The sequence below is a fragment of the Mauremys reevesii genome, linkage group 1 (genome assembly GCF_016161935.1).
Source record: "Mauremys reevesii isolate NIE-2019 linkage group 1, ASM1616193v1, whole genome shotgun sequence".
NCBI lineage: Eukaryota > Metazoa > Chordata > Testudines > Geoemydidae > Mauremys > Mauremys reevesii.
Genome location: NC_052623.1, coordinates 203,108,367 through 203,131,871, shown reverse-complemented (window position 1 = coordinate 203,131,871; position 23,505 = coordinate 203,108,367). Strand labels below are relative to the sequence as shown.

General features: G+C 46.2%; 1 protein-coding gene across 2 annotated transcripts; it reads left to right on the top strand.

The window, feature by feature from the left end:
* Positions 1-753: 753 nt before the first annotated feature.
* Positions 754-23,505, top strand: GPR161 (G protein-coupled receptor 161). Of its 2 annotated transcripts, XM_039519211.1 has the most exons (6): positions 754-851; positions 8,158-8,569; positions 12,385-13,109; positions 15,595-15,699; positions 18,849-18,968; positions 21,862-23,505. In XM_039519211.1, the coding sequence occupies exons 2-6, from the start codon at positions 8,202-8,204 to the stop codon at positions 22,107-22,109; spliced, it is 1,566 nt and encodes a 521-aa protein (XP_039375145.1). In that variant the 5' UTR covers positions 754-851; positions 8,158-8,201; the 3' UTR covers positions 22,110-23,505. The 2 variants fall into 2 exon arrangements, with proteins under 2 accessions (XP_039375145.1, XP_039375193.1); XM_039519259.1 differs by lacking the exons at positions 754-851; positions 8,158-8,569 and adding an exon at positions 9,789-9,824.

The following is a 23,505-nucleotide window of genomic DNA, read 5'->3' as shown; positions in this document are numbered from 1 at the left end:
ATGGGGGGTCGTGAGCTGTCAGCCTCCACCCCAAACCCCGCTTTGCCTCCAGCCTTTATAATGGTGTTATTAATTAAAAACTTTTTAATATATTTAAGGGGGGTCGCAGTCAGAGGCTTGCTATGTGAAAGGGGTCACCAGTACAAAAGTTTGAGAATCACTGACATAGAGGGAGTAGGCTAGGCAGAGGAGGAATGTGGAAGGGGGCTAGAGGAAGGAGGAAAGGGTGGATGGAGTGAGGAAGAGGAATGTGTGGAAGGGGCATAGAGGGAGGAGGGGAGAAGGGATGTGAACGGAGAGAGGAGGAAAGGGGGATGGAGGGAGAAAGTTAGAGGGAGGGATGTAAGGGGGATGGAGGGAGGAGGTTAGGAGGAGGGATGGAGGGGGATGGAGAGATGTGAGGGGGGTGGAGGGAGGAGGTTAGGAGGAGGGATGGAGGGGATGGATAGATGTGAGGGGGGTGGAGGGAGGAGGTTAGGAGGAGGGATGGAGGGGGATGGAGAGATGTGAGGGGGATGGAGGGAGGAGGGATTGAGGGGGATGGAGAGATGTGAGGGGGAGGGAGGGAGGAGGGATTGAGGGGGATGGAGAGATGTGAGGGGGGTGGAGGGAGGAGGGATTGAGGGGGATGGAGAGATGTGAGGGGGGTGGAGGGAGGAGGGATTGAGGGGGATGGAGAGATGTGAGGGGGGTGGAGGGAGGAGGTTAGGAGGAGGGATGGAGGGAGGAGGGTCGGGCAGTTGCTCCGGGCCTCTCTCTTGGCGGCAGCTGTGGGGGGTCCGGGGCGCTGTAACCCGAAACCTCCCGCCCCTGAGTGCAGCGGAGGAAGGAGGAAGCGGCTCGGGCCGGCGGTGAGTGTGTCCCACACCAAGGGGGGAGCGCTCCGGTTTGTTCACTGGCTCTTATGGCAGCTGCAGGGGGTGTGTGTCTGTGCCTCCTTTGCGGGGCTCTCCCGGCCCCGGGTGGCCTCCCCGCCCCACCCTTTCCCGAGACTTTGCCTCCCGCACCAGCCTTTGTGTGCGGAGGAGGGACAAGCCCGTGCCGGGAGGGAGGCTGGATTTTAGGGCAGAGGAGCAGCCGAGCGCTGCATCTCTGATTGCAGAGCCGGGGGGCCCAGGCAGCGGCGGCGGGGGCGGGGGGTGTCCTGCTTCTCGCGAGCCCTGCGAGCTGCCCAGGTCCCGATCGGGGCCGCTGGGCCCGGGACAGGCGCTGCGATTTCCCGGGCCTCAGTGCGGCGCGGGCGGGCTGGGGCAGGAGCGGAGCTCGCTGCAGCAGGCTCGGATCACGCGGGACCTGCCCGCGCCGGGGCTGAGCTTGTGCCTCGCTCGGACGCCAGGGGGCCCGGCCAGAGCAGCAGGCGACGGAAAGGACAGAAGTGTTATTCCGATGTGCAAGGCGGCTCGCAGCTCCTCCGCCACCCCAGGCTGTTCTTCCCCGGCTGATCGGCCTGCAGCAGGAGCCGCTCAGCGCTCCCCAGCTTCCCAGTTCCCTCGGCTCCCGGGACCGGGCTCAGACCTACGGTGCAGGGTTAGCTCAGCAGCCGCCCTGCTTTCCCACCTGGGCTTCACTGCCCTGCCCTGCAGCATTACACAAGTTCCCAGCTCCCGTTTGCTCCATAGACTGAGAGAACTGGAGGGGACCTCACCAGGTCATCTAGTCCAGTCCCCTGCACTCAAGGCAGGAGTAAGGGTATGGCTACACTATGAAATTAGGTCAATTTAATAGAAAGCGATTTGATACAGTTGATTGTGTGTGTCCCCACTAAGCGCATTAAGTCAGTGGAGTGCGTCCGCAGTACCAAGGCTAGCGTCGACTTTCAGAGTGTTGCACTGTGGGTAGCTATCCCACAGTTCCCACAGTCTCTGCCCCCCCATTGGGATTATGGGTTGAGCTCCCAATGCATGATGGGGCAAAAACATTGTCGCGAGTGGTTCTGGGTACATGTCGTCGGGCCCCCCCTCCCTCCGTGAAAGCAACGGCCTTCTTTCCTGGGTTACCCGTGCAGACGACATACCACAGCAAGCATGGAGCCCACTCAGCTCACTGTCACCATATGTCTCCTGAGTGCTGCTGGCAGATGCAGTACTGCAGTGCTACACAGAAGCATCCCCTTGCCTTGCAGACGGCAGACGGTGCAATACGTGCTAGATGTCGTCGTCATCCCGTGGGTGCTCCTGGCCGACCTTGGTTAGGGGCACCTGGGCAGACATGGGTGTTCCTGGCTGGCCTCGATGAGGTCTGTCGGGGGTGCCTGGACAAAAATGGGAATGACTCCAGGTCATTCTCTTCTTAAGTTTTGTCTAATGGAGATTCAGTCCTGCCTGGAATATCATGCCAGCTGGAGGCTTCTGCCTCAGGCTGCTTTCCCAGTCGGCAGCACCACGCGGTTGCACCTACCCCAGCCTACCCCTTGCTCCCATGGCTTATGAAGCCTGGACAGTAGTAAGGAGCAGTTCAACTATAGGCTGAGCAAGTGCATAATGGTGGTAGAATGTGCCTTTGTACATTTAAAAGCTCGCTGGTGCAGTTTACTCACTCGGTTAGACCTCAGTGAAACCAATATTCCCATCATTATTACTGCTTGCTGTGTGCTCCACAATATCTGTGAGAGGAAGGGGGAGAAGTCTATGGCGGGGTGGGAGGTTGAGGCAAATAGCCTGGCCGCTGATTATGCACAGCCAGTCACCAGGGCAGTTAGAAGAGCACAGCAGGGCACGCTGTGCATCAGAGAAGCTTTGAAAACCTGTTTCATGAGTGGCCAGGCTATGGTGTGAAAGTTCTGTTTGTTTCTCGTTGACAAAAACCCACCCCCTTGGTTCACTCTACTTCCCTGTAAGCCAACCACCATCCCCTCCCCTCTTTGATCTCCACTTGCAGAGGCAATAAAGTCAATGTTGTTTCAAATTCATGCATTCTTTATTAATTCATCACCCAAATGGCGGGATAACTGCCAAGGTAGCCAGGGAAGGGTGGGGGAGGAGGGAAGCTCAGGGGTGGGGTAGTTGTAGGGGCACCCCCTAGAATGTAGCTCATCATAGAAGCTGCATGTCTGTGGCTCTGACCCAGAGCAGCCGTTTGCCTCTCGGGTTCTTTGGTAGGCTTCACACGGCACTGCAGCGGGTCTCTGTTATAACCTCTGTCCTTCATGCCCTTGGAGATTTTTTCAAATATTCTGGCATTACGTCTTTTGGATCAGAGTTTGGATAGCATGGATTCGTCTCCCCTTACAGCGATCAGATGCAGTACCTCCCATTCGGTCCATGCTGGAGCTCTTTTGTGATTCTGGGACTCGATGGTCACTTGTGCTGAACAGCTCGCTACGCTGGCCAAACAGGAAATGAAATTGAAAAGTTTGTGGGGCTTTTCCTGTCTACCTGGCTAGTGCATCTGAGTTGAGAGCGCTGTCCAGAGCAGTCACAATGGAGCACTCTGGGCTAGCTCCCGGAGGCCAATACCGTCAAATTGCGTCCACACTACCCCAAATTTGACCCAGCAGGGTCAATTTCAGCGCTAATCCCCTCGTCAGGGAGGAGTACAGAAATCCATTTTAGGAGCCCTTTAAGCAGACAAAAATGGCATCGTTGTGTGGACGGGTACAGGGTTAAATCGATCTAACGCTGCAAAATTTGATCTAAACTCGTAGTGTAGACCAGGGCTTAGTATTATCTAGACCATCCCTGACAGGTGTTTGTCTAACCTCCCCTTAAAAATTTCTAATGATGGAGCCTCCACAACCTCCCATGGCAATTTATTCCAGTGCTTAACCACTCTGACAGTTAGGAAGTTTTTCCTAATGTCCAACCTAAACGTCCCTTGCTGCAATTTAAGCCCATTGCTTCTTTTCCTATCCTCAGAAGTTAAGAAAAACAAATTTTCTCCCTCCTCCTTATAACAACTTTTTACGTACTTGAAAACTGCTATCATATCCCCTCTCAGTCTTCTCTTTTCCAGACCAAACAAACCCAATTTTTTTCAATCTTCCCTCCTAGGTCATGTTTTCTAGACCTTTAATCATTTTTGTTGCAATTCTCTGGACTCTCTCCAATTTCTCCACATCGTTCCTGAAATGTGGTGCCCAGAACTGGACACAATACTCCAGTTAAGGCCTAATCAGCATGGAGTAGAGCAGAAGAATTACTTCTCGGGTCTTGCTTACAACACTCCTGCTAATACATCCCAGAATGATGTTTGGTTTTTTTGCAACAGCGTTACACTGTTGACTCATATTTAGCTTGTGGTCCACTATGACCCCCCCAGATCCCTTTTCGCAGTACTCCTTCCTAGGCAGTCATTTCCCATTTTGTATGTGTACAACTGATTGTTCCTGCCTAAATGGAGTACTTTGCATTTGTCCTTATTGAATTTCATCCTATTTACTTCAGACCATTTCTCCAGTTTGTCCAAATCATTTTGAATTTTAATCCTATCCTCTAAAGCACTTGCGACCCTCCCAGCTTGGTATTGTCCACAAACTTTATAAGTGTCCTCTGTATGCCATTATCTAAATCATTGATGAAGATATTGAACAGAACCGGACCCAGAACTGATCCCTGTGGGTACCCACTCGTTATGTCCTTCCAGCATGACTGTGAACCACTGATAACTACTTTCTGGGAATGGTTTTCCAACCAGTTTTGCACCCACCTTATAATAGCTCCATTTAGGTTGCATTTCCCTAGTTTGTTTATGAGAAGAAGCCCCATCAGAAGCCCTTACCTGAAGCACTAGAAGAATTTCTCTCCCTGTGCTCCCTCACCCTCAGCCCCTTGCTGCAGTAGCAATAGCGTTCCCTCGGGATTTTCTTCCCAGTCCATGCTCTGGTTGCACAGGGGTGGAATAAGAGAAAATGTATTCTCTGCAGGGCCCTGCCTTGATGTTTTGCCCTTACCTACATGCATCTCTATGCCTGCTCAGTGAGACCTTGTCTACATTAGAGAAATGAGGGTAATAACCAGCATTTGGAGCCTCCTCTCCAGCACACCTGTAACATGCAGACCTTGCATCTGCACACACAGCTGCTACCAGTGTTGCACAGGCATTTGCTAAACACTTTGTATTGTGCTTGCTCTGCCACACCTAACCACCTTGTCAACCCCCACCCCGCAAGCCAGTTGCCATTATTGCAGTGCCTGTGTGGATAGCGAGTGATGGCATATTAGCTCTAACATTGCAAATAGTCCTCCTGCTACTGTCCCACAGTGAATCGGTTACTGCTTAGATGGCTGGTCTGCTCATGTTTCTGTTCTCTGTTGCTTGAGGGTCAAAGGGGGATGCTTTTTTGCCTTTTGGATGTTTAAAAATTTGCAGGGAAGATTTGTACATGTGCCACAAAGAGGGCATGTGTCCAGGAATATGACTGCTAGTGGAATGGTGAGCACTGAGTGTTCCAAATGGATTGTTTTAAACTAATTGATGGATCCTACTGTCAAAGTCAGATTCAGGACTCACAATTTATCAGACCACTCTGTTTATTAGCAAAGCCCTCTGCTAATACACCCAGATAATGTGAGCACCATGCGAGACACAAACTATCTTATTTATACAGATAAAAGGGTGAGAACTTAACAAGATAACAAAGGAAGCAGAATCTGATAGGTTTACCTGGGCTAGACATGTATATCTTATTTTTTTACTAACTATTACTGATCTCCTGTTAATGTCCCACCATTAGCTTAAGTGGACCCATTGTTTCGTACCTTAATGTTTCTCTTCTCGATAGCTATATTTCAACATTCCTTATTTCTGCTTAAAGGAACATACAGCATTTTTTTAATCCAGCCTTATTTTTACAATATAATTCATTCTACTTTCACACTACCATGATGTTTAAAACGCTTTTACAAATTAAAATTCTTCTGCATGTTTAATTTGTTAGTTAGATATTCTTGCTACATTTAAAAGGATGGTTATTTTATTTCTCTGGGGTAGTTTAGAACCAAACAATATAGGGTGTATATTTTTTAAAATCAGTTTAGAGTTTTGTGGCATTTAAAACTAGTGAAAATGGATTTTTGTTAGGTTTTAAACATCCTCTTAAAGTGCTAGCAATTCAACCATTGCAGTATTGTGCTAATGCTTGAGCACCTGAAAGTGAAAATGACAATAATAATTGTTGTATGCAGTGTAGTTATAGCAGTGTTGGTCGCAGGATATTAGAGAAACAAGGTGTGTTGTGTGTCTCAAAAGCTTGTCTCTCTCACCATCAGAAGTTGGTCCAATAAAAGATGTTACCTCAGCCACCTTGTCTTTGTAATAAACAAAAAAGAAAGGATAAAATCCTTGTTTGTGGCAGATGAGTGCTCTGCACAGCTGAAGAGGGGATGTGCAAAGGTGACTTTAATCTACCATTGGACTTCTCAGATCCTGGAGTTCTTCATCATTCCAGCACTCTGGCATAAGTTAGCGTTGCCTGGAGGCTGTTCTGATTTGTGCCAGCTGCCAAAAGCACAAAGGGACCCTTACAACAGCTAGGGTTGCTGAGATGCCAGGACACTCCTGCTCAAACCACATCCATGTATGTCTCTGTGCCACCCAAGGATCCTCCTACATAGGAGAGATCCTTCCTGAGTAGCCAGGGAAGCTGGCTTTTGGCTGCTTTATACCAATAGAGTTGTAGCCAAAAGCAGCCAGAATCTTATGCAAAATGTTCATGGTCTGTGCCAAATGAAATGCAAACAGTAAACAATCAGCTTCTCAGGTGGTGAAAAGTAAATGCGATTTTAAAAATCCTTTTAATGTCAGTAAATTAAGATTTCTTAGAAACACATGGAAGAAAATTTGGAAAAATGTGATTTTTAGGTTGGCAGTGCCCCTTTAAACTCTAACTACTTCAGCGATGTAGGACACTTTCTGGATATTCGTGCCCAGCTGGTAAGGGTGGATGACCAGAGTCCCAACCAAACCCAACCCCTGCGAGTCACCAGTCCCCAAGAAATGCTAACACCAAGTTTGCATGAATTTGAAACCAATCCTTTTTTGACATTCCCTTTTTATATTTTCAATTCTTGGTCTGGATTTTGGGATTCAGTATGTGTGTGGCTTCACTGACAGAGCAGTGAGAGGGCTGCAAATTAGGTTCATCCAATTCCCTTTCCAGGGCTGTGGAAAGAGAAAAATCTTCTCCAGTAGTGGGAGCACCAATGCTCATGCCAGGGGGAAGGTGATTAAGCAGGAGTGTTACTTTTGAGGCCAGAGGGTGGTATCAGCAGTCTTGTGAGGCAGCCGGCTGTGGAAATGCCACTAATCAGGCACCCAGAGGAGTTGGTGTGGGCCTTCTGGAATGAAGGGTTAGTAGTCAGGAATACCTCTGCCGGAGATGATAAGGGGAGGTCACAGTGGCTCTCAGGGGAACTAGGAGCAATATTTTTGGCGCCTGAGGGGGATATAGTGTTGGTCAGCTGGGAGAAGTGATAAAGCCTTAGGTCAAGGGCTCTCAAACATTTTCATACCGTAGATGAGATCTTAACAAAGGAATTGCCTCTTGGACACATTTCCCATTGACAGTCACACAGAGGACCACCTCCCCCGGCTCACTGGCAATACAAGAACATTCCTGTGGCAACCACAGTCATTGCAAAAGTGATATTAGGAGAACGTTTTACTGTATTATTATTAGATTGGTTTTTTTTAATGTGATTTAGCAGCTGCAAATGAGGAGGAGCCCATGCCATGTGACTAGCCAGCTCTCTGTGAGACACCAGCAAGTGCTCCACAGACCAGAGTAAAATACCACAAACTGTCACCTGCATAAAGAGAGATCAACAAAGACCATTTGTTACTCCATTATTGTTTCTTTTCATAAGAGCTTTTTGGCATAGATGACTGGGAGTTAGAACTCATGGGTTTGAAATAATGCCCCCCTTCCACTCCTGGAAAATATTAAATGAAATGTTTGCAGAATTTCTCCCCTGTTTTCCAGTCAGCCCTGTTCTTGGGTTCTGTGCTTGGCTCTGCCATTGACTTGTGTGTGACCTTGGGAAAGTCAAGTCCCTGCTCTGGGCCTCAGTTTCCCCATCTAAAAATGGTTATGTGCCTCCTATGGGTGTTGTGAAGCTTGATTAATGTTGGTAAAGGGCCTCGAGAGAAAAGATATGATAGACATGGAAAATATGATGTTGTTTGGGTGAATGTTTTCATGTGTTTTTCTTCTTGTTCCAGCTGACCAGCATGTACTGTCTGCTCTGTCAACGTGTGCTCTGACAATGAGCATCAACTCCTCCCTCAGCAATGGGAAGGGCCTGAGAAACCTCACAGCGCAGGAAGACGGGGCAGTCAGAGTCACCGAGTCGATTGCTATTATTGTCATTGCTATTTTCATCTGCTTGGGCAATTTGGTGATTGTCGTCACCCTCTATCGGAAGTCTTACCTCCTTACGCTGAGCAACAAGTTTGTGTTCAGTCTGACACTGTCCAACTTCCTTCTGTCTGTCCTGGTGCTTCCTTTTGTCGTCACCAGCTCCATCAGGCGGGAATGGATCTTTGGAGTAGTTTGGTGCAACTTTTCTGCCTTGCTCTATATGCTGATCAGCTCGGCCAGCATGTTAACTCTTGGTCTCATTGCTATAGATCGGTAAGCTCCTCTTTTTGTTATGAATAGCAATGATTAATTCCAAACTGGGCACAAACAAACAATATGTGTTTTAATACAGCTAAGTGTAAATATATACATCTAGGAACAAAGAATCTAGGCCATACTTATAGGATGGGGGACTTGATCCTGGGAAGCAGTGACTCTGAAAAAGATTGGGAGTTGTGATGGAAAATCAGCAGAATGTGAGCTCCCAGGGCAACGCTGTAGCCAGAAGGGCTAATATAATCCTTCAATGCACACATGGGAATCTCAAATAGGAGTGGAGTGGTTATTTTACCTCTGTATTTGGCACTGGTGTGACCGCTGTGGAATACTGTGTCCAGTTCTGGTGCCCACAATTCAAGATGGATGTTGATAAATTGGAGAGGGTTCAGAGAAGAGCACAAGAATAATTAAAGGATTAGAAAACATGCTCAAAGAGCTCAATCTATTTAGTTTAACAAAGAGAAGGTTAAGGGATGGTTTGATTACAGTCTATAAGGATCTACCTGGGGAACATGTATTTAATAATGGGCTCTTCAATCTAGCAGAGAAAAGTATAACATGATCCAATGGCTGAAAGTTGAAGCTAGACAAATTCAGGCTGGAAATAAAGTGTAAAATTCAAACAGTGAGAGTAATTAACCATTGGAACAAGTTACCAAGGTTGTGGTGGATTCTCCATCACTGACTATTTTAAAATCAAGACTAGCTGTTTTTTCTAAAATATCCGCTCTAGGAATTCATTTGGGGGAAGTTCTAGAGGAAGTCAGAGTAGATGAACACAGTGGTCCCTTCTGGCCTTGGAATCTATAAATCTATCAATCTAAAAAGTTTTGGTAAGATAATGTGACGGTTCCAACGGTAAAGCAATGAAAAGTCAGAGTTAGGGTTGCATGAACACAATTACATACTATTTTCAAACAATACAATATAACATGGGTTCTCAACCTGGGAGTCAAGATCTCCCTCCTTTTCTTTTGGGCTAGATGGATGGTGGGGGGTTCCAGCATAGGCGCTGACTCCATGGGTGCTCCGGGGCTGGAAAAAAAATTAGTGGGTGCTTAGCACCCACTGGGGAGATCAGCTGTTGGCAACTACCAATCAGCTATTTAGCATGCGCAGCAGTCCTCATCAGCTCTTTGGCAGGCTGCAGCCAATCAGCTGTTTGGTGTGAAGTCCCCACCTATCAGCTGTTTCCCCTACCGCTGCTGAAGCTCCCAGCGGGCTCCCACCACCCACTGCAGGCAGATGTGTGAGTCCTTTTAATTTTCATGTCAGAGGGAGCTGGACTAGGGGGGACAAGCAGCCAGGGCACGGAAGCTTCTGAGCTAGCTGCGGAGGGGTGGGCAGCCTCTCAGCAGGAGGCTGAGGGGAGACAGGCGGGCAACTTCTCGGCTGGCTCCAGGGTGCTACTGGGAGGAGTAAGGGCCGGGGGGTTTCTCGAGCACTGAGCCAGCCATTCTCAGCCCACCCTGGTGTCTCCCTCAGGACCTGTGCCCCCTCCCCCCAGCCAGGAGAAACCAGCTGCGGATCCCCTTAGTGCTGGGCAGGGGGACAAACAAAAGGGCATGGCTCCTTTAAGAAAAGTTTGCCCTTGTGTCTGATGAGTGAACTTGGGCTGGGGCCAGCAGCTCACCCCCTCTTCCTCCTCCTCCCCCACCTGTCCAGCCAGTGGCCAAAGGTGAGAGGGGCTTCACTGCAGCCCCAGCCCCAGGTGCAAATGAGTAGCCTCCCCCAGCCCGGACCCTGCCTGTGCCCGGACCCCTCCTACGTGGGCTCTGGGAGCTCCCAACCCCTATGGTTCTGACCCAGGTCCTGGGGCTCCGCATCCCTTCCCCTGTGTGTGGAGGGACAGGAGGGGGCAACACACCACTGGTACTTCTAGCCGCATCCTCCCTGTGGGCTCTTCTCCATGGCCGGCTCTCGTGCCTGGCAAAGTAACACTTGCCCAGCTCAAAACTGTCATTCCCCCCCCTCCCGCTGCCCAGATCAAGCCTGCCTGAGGGGCTCTTCCTCCCAGAGATAAACTTCCTCCCTCGCCGCCCCCCCAGATCAGCATCTCCTCCTCCCCATGTCAGGAAGGATTGATTTCCTTCCCCTGGATCTACACACACCCCCTGCAGCTCCCAGGGAATTCCTTCTCTTGCATCCACACCCCCCACCCCATCAGCTTCAAGTCAGGAGAAGTTGCCTTGCTTCACCCTGGGACACCTGAGCTCATCTTGCTTCAGTCTGCTGGGCTGCTGCAGCCCGGTGGAGGAAGCACCCCCCCACACACCCTTGCCTTTGGCCATGGTCCCACCAGTGGTTCCCCTCCCACAAAAGTTGCAGAGTTTGTGAGGGAGTCAGTGAGCGAGCTTCAAAGTTGGGGTGGGCTGCAGCCCTGGGGACTGAGAGGAGCTGGAGCGACACAGCAGCCACACAGCAGGATGAATGAATGGGCCATTTCTATGCTGGGCTGTTGAATTAAATTTCTCTCTGTCTCAGGGCGGGCAGTTTCTGGGCTGGCTGCGGGGGGGTTAGGGGGAGACAGATCTGCTTTGAGTGCATGGGTGGGAGTGAGCACTAAACAGAGCCACCGGGAGGTGGGAAGCAGAGAGAGATGGGAAAAGGGACACAGGTGGAGAGCAAGAACTGGGAAACATCAAGAAGGGGAGATACCAATGATAGACGCACTTTCAATAACTAGAATGAAAGTGTATAAATATGCTGAAAATAGCCTCCCCTCAAAACTGGCAGAGCACCCCTCCAGCACACGCAACTCGCCCTTAAGGCAGGAGGGGGCAGAAAGGAGTGAGCGGCAGGTGGGAGGCATTTAGGGGAGAGGGTTGGCAAGAAGAAGGCATTCCGGGGGGTCTGAGGGATGGGGCAGGAAGAGGTGGGGTAGGGGCAGGGCCTTGGAGATGGGGGCGGAGCCAGGATGGAGCACCCACTGGCAAAACCAAAAGTCAGCACTTATGGGTTCCAGACTTTTTTCTGTTGTAATGTGGGGTATGGTATGGAAAAGGTTGGAAACCACTGCAATTATAGTGGTTAATAATACCTAGCTCCTGGATAGCACTTTTCATCAGAAGATCTTGAAGCACAGGAGGGAGTCAAAAGAGGTTAGTATCATTATCCCCATTTTGTAGATTGGGAAACTGATACACAGAGAGGTGAAGTGACATGCCCAAGGATACCAAGTAGGCCAGTGGCAGAGCTAAACCTTGGTCCCCTGAGTTTCTGTCTAGTGCTCTATCCAGCAGGCAACACTGCCTCCCAATATAATACATTTTCCCTGCAATTACATTTAGAATCGTGAAATAGAAAGGTAGATATAATTAAATTAATATTTCAAGATGCTGCACATACATCTAAGATTGTTAAAATCAATTGATGCTATAATAACATAGCATTTGAGTAGCTGTATGTAATCATGTATAATTGTAAACATCATTACAATAATGCATTCACACCAGGATTAATTCTCTCTGAAGCATCTGGCATTGGCCACTGTTAGAAGATGCTAGGTGGACCATTGGTCTGACCCAGTATGGCCACTCTCATGTTTTTATGATCAGTAGGCAGAATTAAGGCTGCATATGCAGCTTGATCTTGGGCACTTCTTGACTTTTGAGCTCTTGACCGCAAATAATTTTTTGAAATATAATTTTTTTTAAGTGTCCCTCTAACCCCATTTGAGGTTTGGGGAGCGGAAGTGAGGAAGTTGTTCCCTGGACTCCTAGGGGAGTTGGATCTTCATCAGTAAACCCAGTTCTTTTCTTACTGTACTTTTCTATGATGCTACTGATGTCTCCTTTTGTGTTTCCCAGGTACTATGCTGTCTTGTATCCAATGGTGTATCCAATGAAGATCACAGGAAACAGAGCAGTTGTAGCCCTTGTTTACGTGTGGCTACACTCCCTCATTGGCTGCCTTCCTCCTCTCTTTGGCTGGTCTTCCTTGGAGTTCGATCAATTCAAATGGATGTGTGTGGCTGCGTGGCATAAGGAGGCAGGCTACACAGCCTTTTGGCAGATCTGGTGCGCTTTGCTGCCCTTCCTGGTTATGATGATCTGCTACGGATTCATATTTCGCGTGGCTAGGATTAAAGCACGCAAGATTCACTGCGGTAGCGTGGTCATTGTAGAGGAGGACACTCAGAGGAATGGGAGAAAGAACTCTAGCACCTCTACCTCCTCTTCGGGCAGTCGAAGGAATGCTTTCCAAGGGGTTGTCTACTCAGCCAATCAGTGCAAAGCTTTCATAACCATCTTGGTTGTCATTGGTGCTTTTGTGATCACATGGGGGCCCTACATGGTAGTAATTACGTCAGAAGCACTTTGGGGGAAAAATAGTATTTCTCCTGCTCTGGAGACATTAGCAACATGGTTATCTTTTTCAAGTGCCATTTGCCATCCACTGATTTATGGACTCTGGAACAAAACAGTGCGCAAAGAACTATTAGGAATGTGTTTTGGGGACCGGTATTACCGGGAGTCATTTGTTCAGCGTCATAGGACAGCCAGATTATTCAGCATTTCCAATAGGATCACAGGTAACAAACATTTAGATAAAAAAAATACTCTTCTCTTGAGGCTGATACTTAGTACCTGCATTCATGTGGCATCTTCCAAGGGCTGTACAAATACTAACTAGTGATGTGCTTGAGAGAACTCTCAAGAGACCGTTTTTCAAATTGTATCTCCCATCTGAAGGAAAGTTGTGATGAGTTCCCTGCCTTTGATGGGAATTCCCCTCCCTTTCTTGATGCAGTTGATTATAACATCCCAAACTTTTAGCTATTGGGCTAAACTTTTCTAGGCCTGAGGTCAAAATATTTTGGAAAGTTAAAATGATTCTGTCTGTTTTTGAGAATGAGAGAGGGGGAAAAACACCACCTGCTGTATGAAGGGGCAATGCAAGCACAGTATGAAATTGACCAACCATGCAGGGGAAACTGACTAGACACGAAGTGCTGACAAATGCAAGGAGTGAACAAACAGAAACATATAAAGAAAATATTTTTTCTCTAATATAATTTGGTTGCCATAATCTTAGGTGTTCCTTGTAACAATACCAGGTAAAACATGTACACACAGAAGTGGAAGTTTTAAATTAATGGTAGTTCCTTTAAAAATCTACTTCCACCAGGGTCCCAAACAGTAAGTTTATAATTTAAAAAACTCACAAAAATTGTGATCCCCATCTCCAGATATCCCAGTTCATCACATCCTTTTTCTGGTCTGCCTTTTAGATTATAAATTATATGGGACAGGGACTGTTTTTATTTTTGTATAGCGTACAGCACCAAGTCAGGTGTTGGTGGTAAATAATAATATACTCCATTCCTCACCAAAGTAGTTTTGTATCAAAATCTCAGAGAAAATCTTTCAGATTCCTAGGACCACTCTCTATCTGATGAAGTGGGTTGTAGCCCATGAAAGCTTATGCTCAAATAAATTTGTTAGTCTCTAAGGTGCCACAAGTACTCCTGTTCTTTTTTCTCTAATTGCCAATGCTTCGTAGTGTTAAAAGTATTCTATGTTCTGGGAAGTCTGCTAGACCAATCTGTCTTTGCTGGCAAGCAGTCATGTTTGCCTTGGTATAGCAGGGTAGGCAAATGTGCTCTTGATACACAAATTTTATTACTCTCTGCAAGTGTAAAATTTGTATTCAGCTTAGAAAAAGGCAGAACATTTCCTCTCCTGATGATGAGCCTGATCCAAAGCCCATCAAAATCAATGGGAATCTTTCCATTGAAATTAATGGAGCTTTGGGCCCTGCCTAATAAGAGTTTATGGATGTTAGGCACCAGCCTTTAAATTCTCTAGCTAGGGCAAGTCCATCACCTCCCTCTCATCTGCAATAACCCTCCACTCCTTAGGGCTAAGTGTTCTGGTATATGTCAACTAGGTACAGGGGTTGAAAAATCCATCGTGTCTCACCAGTGGCAATTTTTTCTAGTGACTTCAAAAAATGTGAGTGCTTGTTTGTTTCAATTAAGTTTCTAGTCCTTCTGGTTGTGAAGAAAACCGTGTAAATGTAATGAAACCATTCCAGTGCAATAGTGTCTTCTTGAGTCTGCAGACAGGCACCACCGGTGCCTCTACTGCTACTCAGAGTTTTGCCATGTTGTAGCACTGTGAAATTAGCAAGATTCTGATCATTTTCATGATTGCTAATTCAGCACTCTTTGAAATCTCCACTTTCATGGTACTGCTTGGGAGAACTGAATGTAGAGGCAGGCTCTGGAGTTATTAGTGGGGAAAGAGAATGCAAAACATGGAAGGAAGGTGAGGGCATTGGAAACCTCCATCCCCATTGCAGAAGCCAGGTAGCTCTCACAGATGGGCCCTGGAAGGATTGGAAGCATAGCTGGGGAAGAAAAGAGAGAAAGCTTCTTTCTCCTTCCATCTGCAAGAGTAGGCTGGGCAGCTTCCAATTTATCAGACCCCTACTAACCAGAGGCTGATAGAAGAGGTGGAGCCCCCGAGCAGGATCCTAAGACTGTGTCTTAGTAAGAATTCCAGTGTTTTCCCCCTTTCTAGCATCTGAAGGTTGCAAAGAAGATGGAAACTAGCTCATTAGCCAACCCTCACTAGTTATTATCCCATCAATACACTTGTCTTTTATAGCTACTTCTGGCTACTAGATTTAATCCTTTGGCTAGAGGGTGTCTGATAAGTTTTTCCAGCCTTGAGTGCATATATTTCTAAATATAATTAGCTCTCCTGATAAACTGCACATACTTGCAAATTGCTGGGGAGAGGTAGACAGCAGGCTTGCCGTGTGGAAAGAATCCAGGAGCATGTGGCAGCTGGTGACATGATATTTCAAGATGGGAAATTCAGGTGGTTTGGCAGCTGGGTCTGGAGGGTGGTTTTTGTTGTATTGTCATAGGAAAAATAGGGAGAAGGGAAAGTTGGGAAAGCTGGAGGGTGGAATCGGGCACTCGGATGTGGTGGTTATTTGAAGATGCTATCATTACAATAGATCTATCATGCAGAGCACAACTCAGTGATGATTAAACTGTTTTGCAGATCTGGGACTATCTCCCCATCTCACAGCTCTCATGGCAGGTGGGCGGCCTTCAGGACACAGCAGCAGCACAGGGGACACTGGTTTCAGCTGCTCTCAGGATTCAGGTAACTCTGTTGTTTTCCTTTCTCAGACAGAAAGATTTTACTTGCAGCTTACTTTCAGAATTCTGTGAACAGTCTGTATTTATGTACAGATATCTTTTGGTAGGTGAACAATAATATTAAACGTCTTCTATGGCAGTGGTTTTCAACCTGTGGTCGGCAGACCCCTGGGGGTCCACAGACTATGTCAAAGATTTCCAAAGGTGTCCGCAATGCCATTTGACATTTTTTAGGGGTTTGCAAATGGAAAAAGGTTGAAAACCATTGTCCTATGGTACCCTGAGCAGAACTGCCTTAGCTTCTCCTCTGTATTTTTGATCTTGCAGTGTCTACTATGAAAATACTGTTCAGCCTAGGAGAATAATTTATTTCCCTAGTGCACATTTCCTAGGAGCATGATAATCTGTTTGTCCCATTCCTTTATTCTCCTTCCCTCTTCAGTGATCTTCCTGGCCCCACAAGGAGCTAAGAAGCAAACTGCTGGAGAAATAGGTCTCTTCACTTCCTGCTTATAGGAGATTTCATTTGGTCACTCCATGCTAGAGCCTCTTGTATAGAATGGAAGCTTCCCATCTTTGTCATGGATCTCTTGAGCAATAGCCTAGAAAACGGTATGGTGATCTGCCAGTAATTTTCCAGCACTGGTGATAGGCTGTGGTTTTAACTACCAATAGAGGGAAGTTTTCCAAAACCTCCACCTGCAATTTATTTTAAAGAGCATTTCTGCTCTACAGACACCAGAGAGCACTCTTCTGACAATTGCAGCTCTGCATTGCTCTCTGACTGGGAGAGTGGGAGAAGGAGGCTGACAAGGTGGGATTTTTCATGAAGGCAACACTATTCCACTAATTCTGTAGGTGAATTGCTGACTTACATGCAGCTATAGGTGATAAAGGGTAATGGAAAACTTTTCTCTTTATAGAATCCTGTGTTATCATCCTTGAAGAAAGGCACTAAGAGGCCTCCATAGCTGATCAAATCAAAGATATACGTTGTTAGGAGCCCCAGCGTTTAGGGAATTTGAATTGAGAAATATCCCACTTCACTGAACATCCTGAATGACAGAAGACCGGCTTTTCAGATAGTACAAGCCAAAGGAATTGTATACAGAGAAAAGATCAAGGGATGCCCATTACAGATCAAGTATTTAATGAGGCAGATAATATAGGATCGCTCTTATCCATCCAAAACACTATCTTAGCATCACTTAAAGACAGGGATCCACTTCTGGGCAAGAATTAAGGCCAATTTCCTTACTCAACGTAGTTTTTAAAATATATGCTAAAATATTGTCTCAAGGACTAGAGTGTCCTCTTCCTAATTCTACCCATCCATTGCAGGCTGGCTGGGGTTCCAAGGAGTAGGGCTTTCATCTTGTACCATTGATGTCAATACCCCAGATGATCCACAGAACATTAAAAGTATCCCACTCATTTAATATGTGAGGAAGGTAGATCACTCTCTCATTACTAAGTATTTGGAGAAGGCATTTGACAGTATGGAATGGAAATCGTTATATATCACAGTTCAATTCTGGACCATCCTTCGTTTAAAAAAAAATAGGTTTCCCTAAATAAATCATTGGTAAAGGTCAGGTATATAATATGCGACAGTGGCTTGTCTCATGGAACTCATCATGGATGTGTGTTGTCACCTTTGCTATAAATTGGTCCTGGACCCTCTGGCTATTGCTATAAGAATAAATCCAGGAATCAAATGAACTCACGTGGGTGGAGAGGGCACAAAGCCATGGTCTGCAGAGGGTGTAATCTGACCAATGAATGATTTGGGACAAGCTACAAAGCATCAAATGGCTGTTGTAGGAAGCTTTCGATCCATCGTCAGAGTACAAAAGTATTTGGGCAAAAGTAAAGTGTCACAAGCATGCAGGGGAGCACAGGCTGTGCCTTTCAGCAGCAGCTGTAAGAAGCACTGACGCAGCACGTTCCCCTAATGCTCCCTGAGGTGGCCTGTCTGCTTCTATGCTAGGGAGGCAGAATGCCTCTTTGACTGTCATAGGGTATGCCTACACTGCAATTAAAAATCCGTGGCTGACCCATGCCAGCTGACTGTGGCTCATGGGGCTTGGGCTAAGGGGCTTTTTAACTGCAGGGTGGACATTCGGGGCTCTAGAACCCTGTAAGGTGGCAGGGTCCCAGAGCTCAGGCTGCAGCCCAAGCCTGAATATCTACACCGCAGTTAAGCAGCCCTTCAGACCGAGCCCCGTGATCCTGAGTCAGCTGGCACAGGTCAGCCATGGGTGTCTAATTGCAGTGAAGACATACTCTTAGTGTCTGTACTCAGCCACAACTGCACTGGAGTGAGGAGCCAGGCCACAATTTGGCCCTTCATGTGATAGCATGGTAGACGTTGAGTTTAGTGTTCCCCACACAGTGACAGGTAAACTTTATTTTATACCTAAATAATATGGAGGAAACGCAGGTAGATGAAATAGTGTTCATGAGATCAATATCCATAAAGTGGTAGAATGACTCAGCAGAAAAAAATACAGGATCAGTCAGCCAGGTGTTCTCCTTAAGGAATAATGTTTGTGACAAGAAAGCAAAATTAGTCAACAAAGGCAAAATAGAGAGATCAGAACATTCCCCAGCTTGGCTTGCCATCCATTCTGAGTATGGAATCTGATCTTCCTATAGACATCCCCCACTGTCTATCTCCCAAGAAGCTAGTTTGTAAGGGCTTGTCCACACTTGACAATTAATTCAGGTAGCGTGTGAATGTAAAAGGCAATAGCTATTCCAGAAGAACTCCATGCGTGGACAGGTGCCTATTTAGTTTGATCCACTTTCGAAGAATAAGTGTGCCCACCTATGGCGTTATTCAGGAATAGTTATTTTGGAGTAGCTGTTGTTGAATAATGCCATCTGTAGACAATCCTTCTCTTGCTCAGGACAAGCAGGGAACTGTCCTCAAATTAACCTCTGGTTAGCTGAAGACCAGGTAATAACTTGGCCCTGGCCCTGTCTGAAATCCCATCACAGTTGAATGCAGAGTGATAATGCATCAGCACATTTTAGGCAATTTTTGAAGAGAGGCGCTCAAGTCTATGAACTCAAAAGTTCATTCCCCCCGATAATTTTAGGTTTGTCTGCTCAGGTCGTTATTATTTTCAAACATTTTCTGCATTTCAGGGACAGATGTGATGCTGCTTGAGGATTATAGTTCGGATGGTGCTCACCACCCACATTGCGTTTATCCCTATCGACGGAGGAGTTCGGTGACATTCGAAGACGAAGTGGAGCAAATCAAAGGTGTGTTTAGGGTGGATACTGTAATGCTGCTCACCTGGGATGACCCCCCTGCACCTTCATGATGGCTGCCGAGCATAGCTGTTCCCTTCTTTAACCTTAGAACACAGAGGACAAGTATCACTCCTGGGCTCTTCATCCTTCCCCTTCTGATAGGTGCTCTGACTCTTCCCTTCTTCTGATTCCTCCACAACCTTCTTGAGAGGCCCCAACTTCTGCTCACCCCATCCTTTAATGCTGGGTCACTCATTTGCACCACTGCTGCCTGCTCTGACTTCCCACTAGTTACCTCATCGACCCGTGTGGACACGTGCTCCCATGCCATCTAAGCTACTTCTGCCTGCTGTTTTCCATCCTGATGCTGCTGGTTGGTAGGTGGGTGGAAGGGAGGGAAATGCACGTTTTTTGGAACCAGGGAGGTGAGGCTGGACAGGACTCACTTGCAGGGTATATTTTACAACTGTCTTTCTGCCATCCATCCACTTCCTTTTAAGATCTGCTCTTTCTTTTCTTCTTATTCAGGTAGGCACGACGTGAAATCCCTGACAGATGTGTGGTTTGATTTAACGGTATCTGCTCTTGCACCACACCTTAGCAAACCAATGTAGGGGACAGTAGAGAGCTCTTCAGAACTGTATTAAATTCTTATGGGAATACTAGGCAGCTTGGGGTGTACCAGTAAGCCAAAGTGGTGCATAACATATTTCTGCTAGAGCCCGTGTTATATTAGTTAATTAAAACCAAAGGCCTACACGAGGAGTACAGCATTTCAAAGATGGGCCTGGATTCTCTGCACAGCTAAGGCCACTTTGCACTGTATAAGCCTTCAACTGCCTGGAGATAGTCGGTGGAGAATTTCCCCTGTGTTGGAGAACTCATCGTTTGCAGAAAGCTGGCAAAGCCAGCCAGCTCTGCCACCCCTTGTGCTCTCAGCATAAAGGGATGGAGAGGGTGTCGGGGTGGAACAGAGATGGGGAGGAGGCGTGGCGGAATGGAGCAGAGGTACAACCCATCCTTCATTGCTGTAAGGTCCTTGGATGACCTTACCCCAGTGTTGACCTTATCCCAGGCTTCCCCTGTGTAGCACTAGCATGCTCTGTGGTCAGGCGTGTGCGCACCCCCCCACCACACACACACACAGCGCTATGACAAAACCATTGGAGATAATAGATAATAGCAGTTTCCAGTTCAAAATATGAGTAACCCTTGATTTGGGGGTACACTATTTTTTATTCAGGGATAGCCAGCGCCCTGGATAGAAGAGCTTAATAACAGGCCTTCCTTCTGATAGGTAGTTCCAGTCTAGATCGAGGATCAAAAACTGGGCTTCCCTACGTGAGCCTCATTCATGCAGGGACAATAGCCTTATGTGACCCTGCCTTTCCTTGGGTTTCATCCATTTATGTTGTCTACTACTCTCCATTGGATTTTTTCTCCTCTCCTCCCTGCAATGACTCCACCACCTTGATGTTTTTTTGCCCTCCCAGGCTTTTATTTTCTCCATATGCTGCCCGCCTCCTGTCTCTCCTGTCCATTACCTGTCTGTGTTACTTTAAATTCTTTAAACTGAAAGAATGTATTTCTCTCCATTTATGCTGTTTGTTTGCTCCTTGCATTTGTCTCAGCTGGGACAGGGAAACTAGACAAATCAGTTTCACTTTGTTTTCTAGTTAGGCTCACATGTTGGTTCTCAATACTAGCAACATGTTGCTGGGACTGGCTTTAAAACACTGCAGGGTTGATTTAATCTGAGCAGATCCTCTTTAATTTGGGCTAATAACTAGGAGGCCAATTGCAAGTGATTGAATTTACTAAATCATAAGTGAATGAGGACAATATAAAAACAGCCACAATGCATCACACAATGTACTTGTTCTTACCTTTGATTGTATTATTAGCATTAATATTTGAGACTCTACAGTACACACATACTGGAGTATATTTAGCCAAAAATAATGCAGTCTTATTAATATGAAGGCTTTTCTGAAGCATCATCTGTAAATCATCTTAGCAAAATTCTACTCACATATTCACCCCAGGGGTCTTGTTTGACAATTATCATTACTTTTTCACTCTCCGCCCCATAATGATAAAAGGTAGCCACGTAGCTTTTGTGTGTTGCCTCACAGACATTTATAGCAATTCTGCAAGGCTGTTTAAATGGATTCCTGAGAGGTAGGCGGAGGCTACCAGTTTTTTGTGCAGCTCAGTGACGTGTAGAACGGGGAGGTTCTGCTGTATATACAAAGTTTGGCGTTCACCAAGTTTAAAACATACCATGAGCTATGTGACTTCTTGTGTTGTCCCCCTTTTTATGTAAACAAAATGTAAAATTTTGGTCTAAACTAAATTGAGAATCCCCTTGTGTGCAAAACTAATGGTTAGCGTACAAGGGGCTGGGAATTGGGACTCATGAGTTTTATTCCTGGCTCTGCCACTTATTTCGTTCCCACAGTCATGTAATTCCCATAGGACCTAATTCTGTGCCAGATGTAATAAGTGGAAGTTTTACGCTTTGGCAGGATCAGGCCAATAACTTTTTCTGTGCCTACGTCCCAGTCTAGCAAAGTATTTAGCATGTAGTCCCATGTAAGCATGTGGGTAATCCATTTGACATCAGGTTAAGAATGTGCTTAAATGCTTTGCTTCATCAGTCCTTAGTTTTCCCATCTGTAATTTGGGGATAATTTCCCTACCTGACATGATGATATTGTGAAGATTAGTGTTTATAGTGTGCTTTGAGATCCTTAAACAAAACATGCTGTGGAAGCATAAAGTACTATTAATAGCAATAGTAATCATTTGTAGAAGACATGATCACACATTTGTCCTCAGATGTTTGCACAGCCATGGTATGTTATTGTGAATTGTTCTGTCTTAAATTTTTTTTCTTTAGAAGCTGCAAAGAATTCCATTCTCCATGTAAAAGCTGAAGTCCATAAATCATTGGACAGTTATGCATCCAGTTTAGCCAAAGCTATTGAAGCTGATGTGAAAATCAGCTTGTTTGGAGAAGATGCTTTACCAGGATCTTTGTTTCCTTCACGAACTGTACCAGGCGGCAATGTGGGTGCACGGCGTGGTGGCAGAGCCCAGGCTGGCCAAAGACTTCAGCTTCAAAGCATCGATGAAGGGAATATTTGACAAGAGCACTGAACTAGAAGAAACCACTAAGTAGGATCCAGTATAGTAATAATTATTTTAAAAGAAGCAGAGTATTCAGAATGGCTTAACTTCAGTATTTTAGTCAAGAACACTTGAAAATACCTGAATACTTGTCTTTAAATACATACATCTACATTTTAGAACAGTATTTACTTACTGTTCAGGATACTGTAGATGTGTTTGTGTAATGTTTTTATCCATTATACAGCACTGGTCCATCAGATCAAGTATCCTTCAGTGGCCAATTCCTGATATTTCATAGGAAAGCAAAACAAACAAACAAAAAGCCCCATGCAGCATTATACATGGTGTTGTAGAGATTTTTCTTCCTGACCCATGGGGCTATCAATGTAATCCCTAAAAGAGGAGATTTGATGGCTCTACTTACTGGGAACTTTAAACACAGTGTTATTTTGGAGAACTGTAAAAAAATGACAGGAGCATGGATTTAACTAAAGCACAAAATCTGAGCCTAGTTTTCAGATTTCCAGGATCCCTTTCATCCAAACAGGGCCGGCTCCAGACCCCAGCGTGCCAGCGTGCGGGGGATGCTCCACCGGAGCCGTGGGACCAGCGGACCCTCCGCAGGCACGTCTGCAGGAGGTCCACCGGAGCCGTGGGACCGGCAACCGCCAGAGCGCCCCCCGCAGCATGCCGCCGTGCTTGGGGCGGCGAAATTGCTAGAGCCGCCCCTGCATCCAAATTACTATCCTGCTCACCTTTGGTGGTGGATTATATTTTGGACTGTTCAGTCGTAGGAATACTAAATATGAGGCCATATTTATTCCTTTTATTCCACTGGACAAATGTTGTACTGCAGAGAGCAGATGCATCATTCTCATATGTATAATGGGTAGAGGCAGACAAGCACTGGAAAGATGGCAGAAAGAAATGGTTTTAGAAGATGGACATGCGATTTTGTTTGGGGTTTTTTAGTTCTCAATGAGAATTACGATTTGCTTTCCTTGTTTTGTTTTTACTTAGAGGCATTGTACAGCCACTGAGATTAAAAGGATGAGATAGAACATAAATACTGTATTGCCACTTAATATTGACGTTATACAGGATTCATCTTTTAGACACAGAAAATGTTTGTGAGTTGGATTTTTACAAGGGAGTATGTCTTTTTGTGGTGTTAAAGCAATAGCTACCTCAGTGCAAGTATTTCTTGGAGTTTAACTCGTTAAATCTTAAAATAACACTATTTAGCACTTATATAGCACTTTTCATGTTCCAAGCGCTGTACAAACATGAATTAATCCTTACAGCCCACTAGCACCAAGAGGCAGGTAGGTGGGTAAGCAGTATCATCCCCATTTTTGCTGAAGCATTAAAGTGAAAGGCCAAGTTTGTCCAGAAGTTCACTCATTTTGTG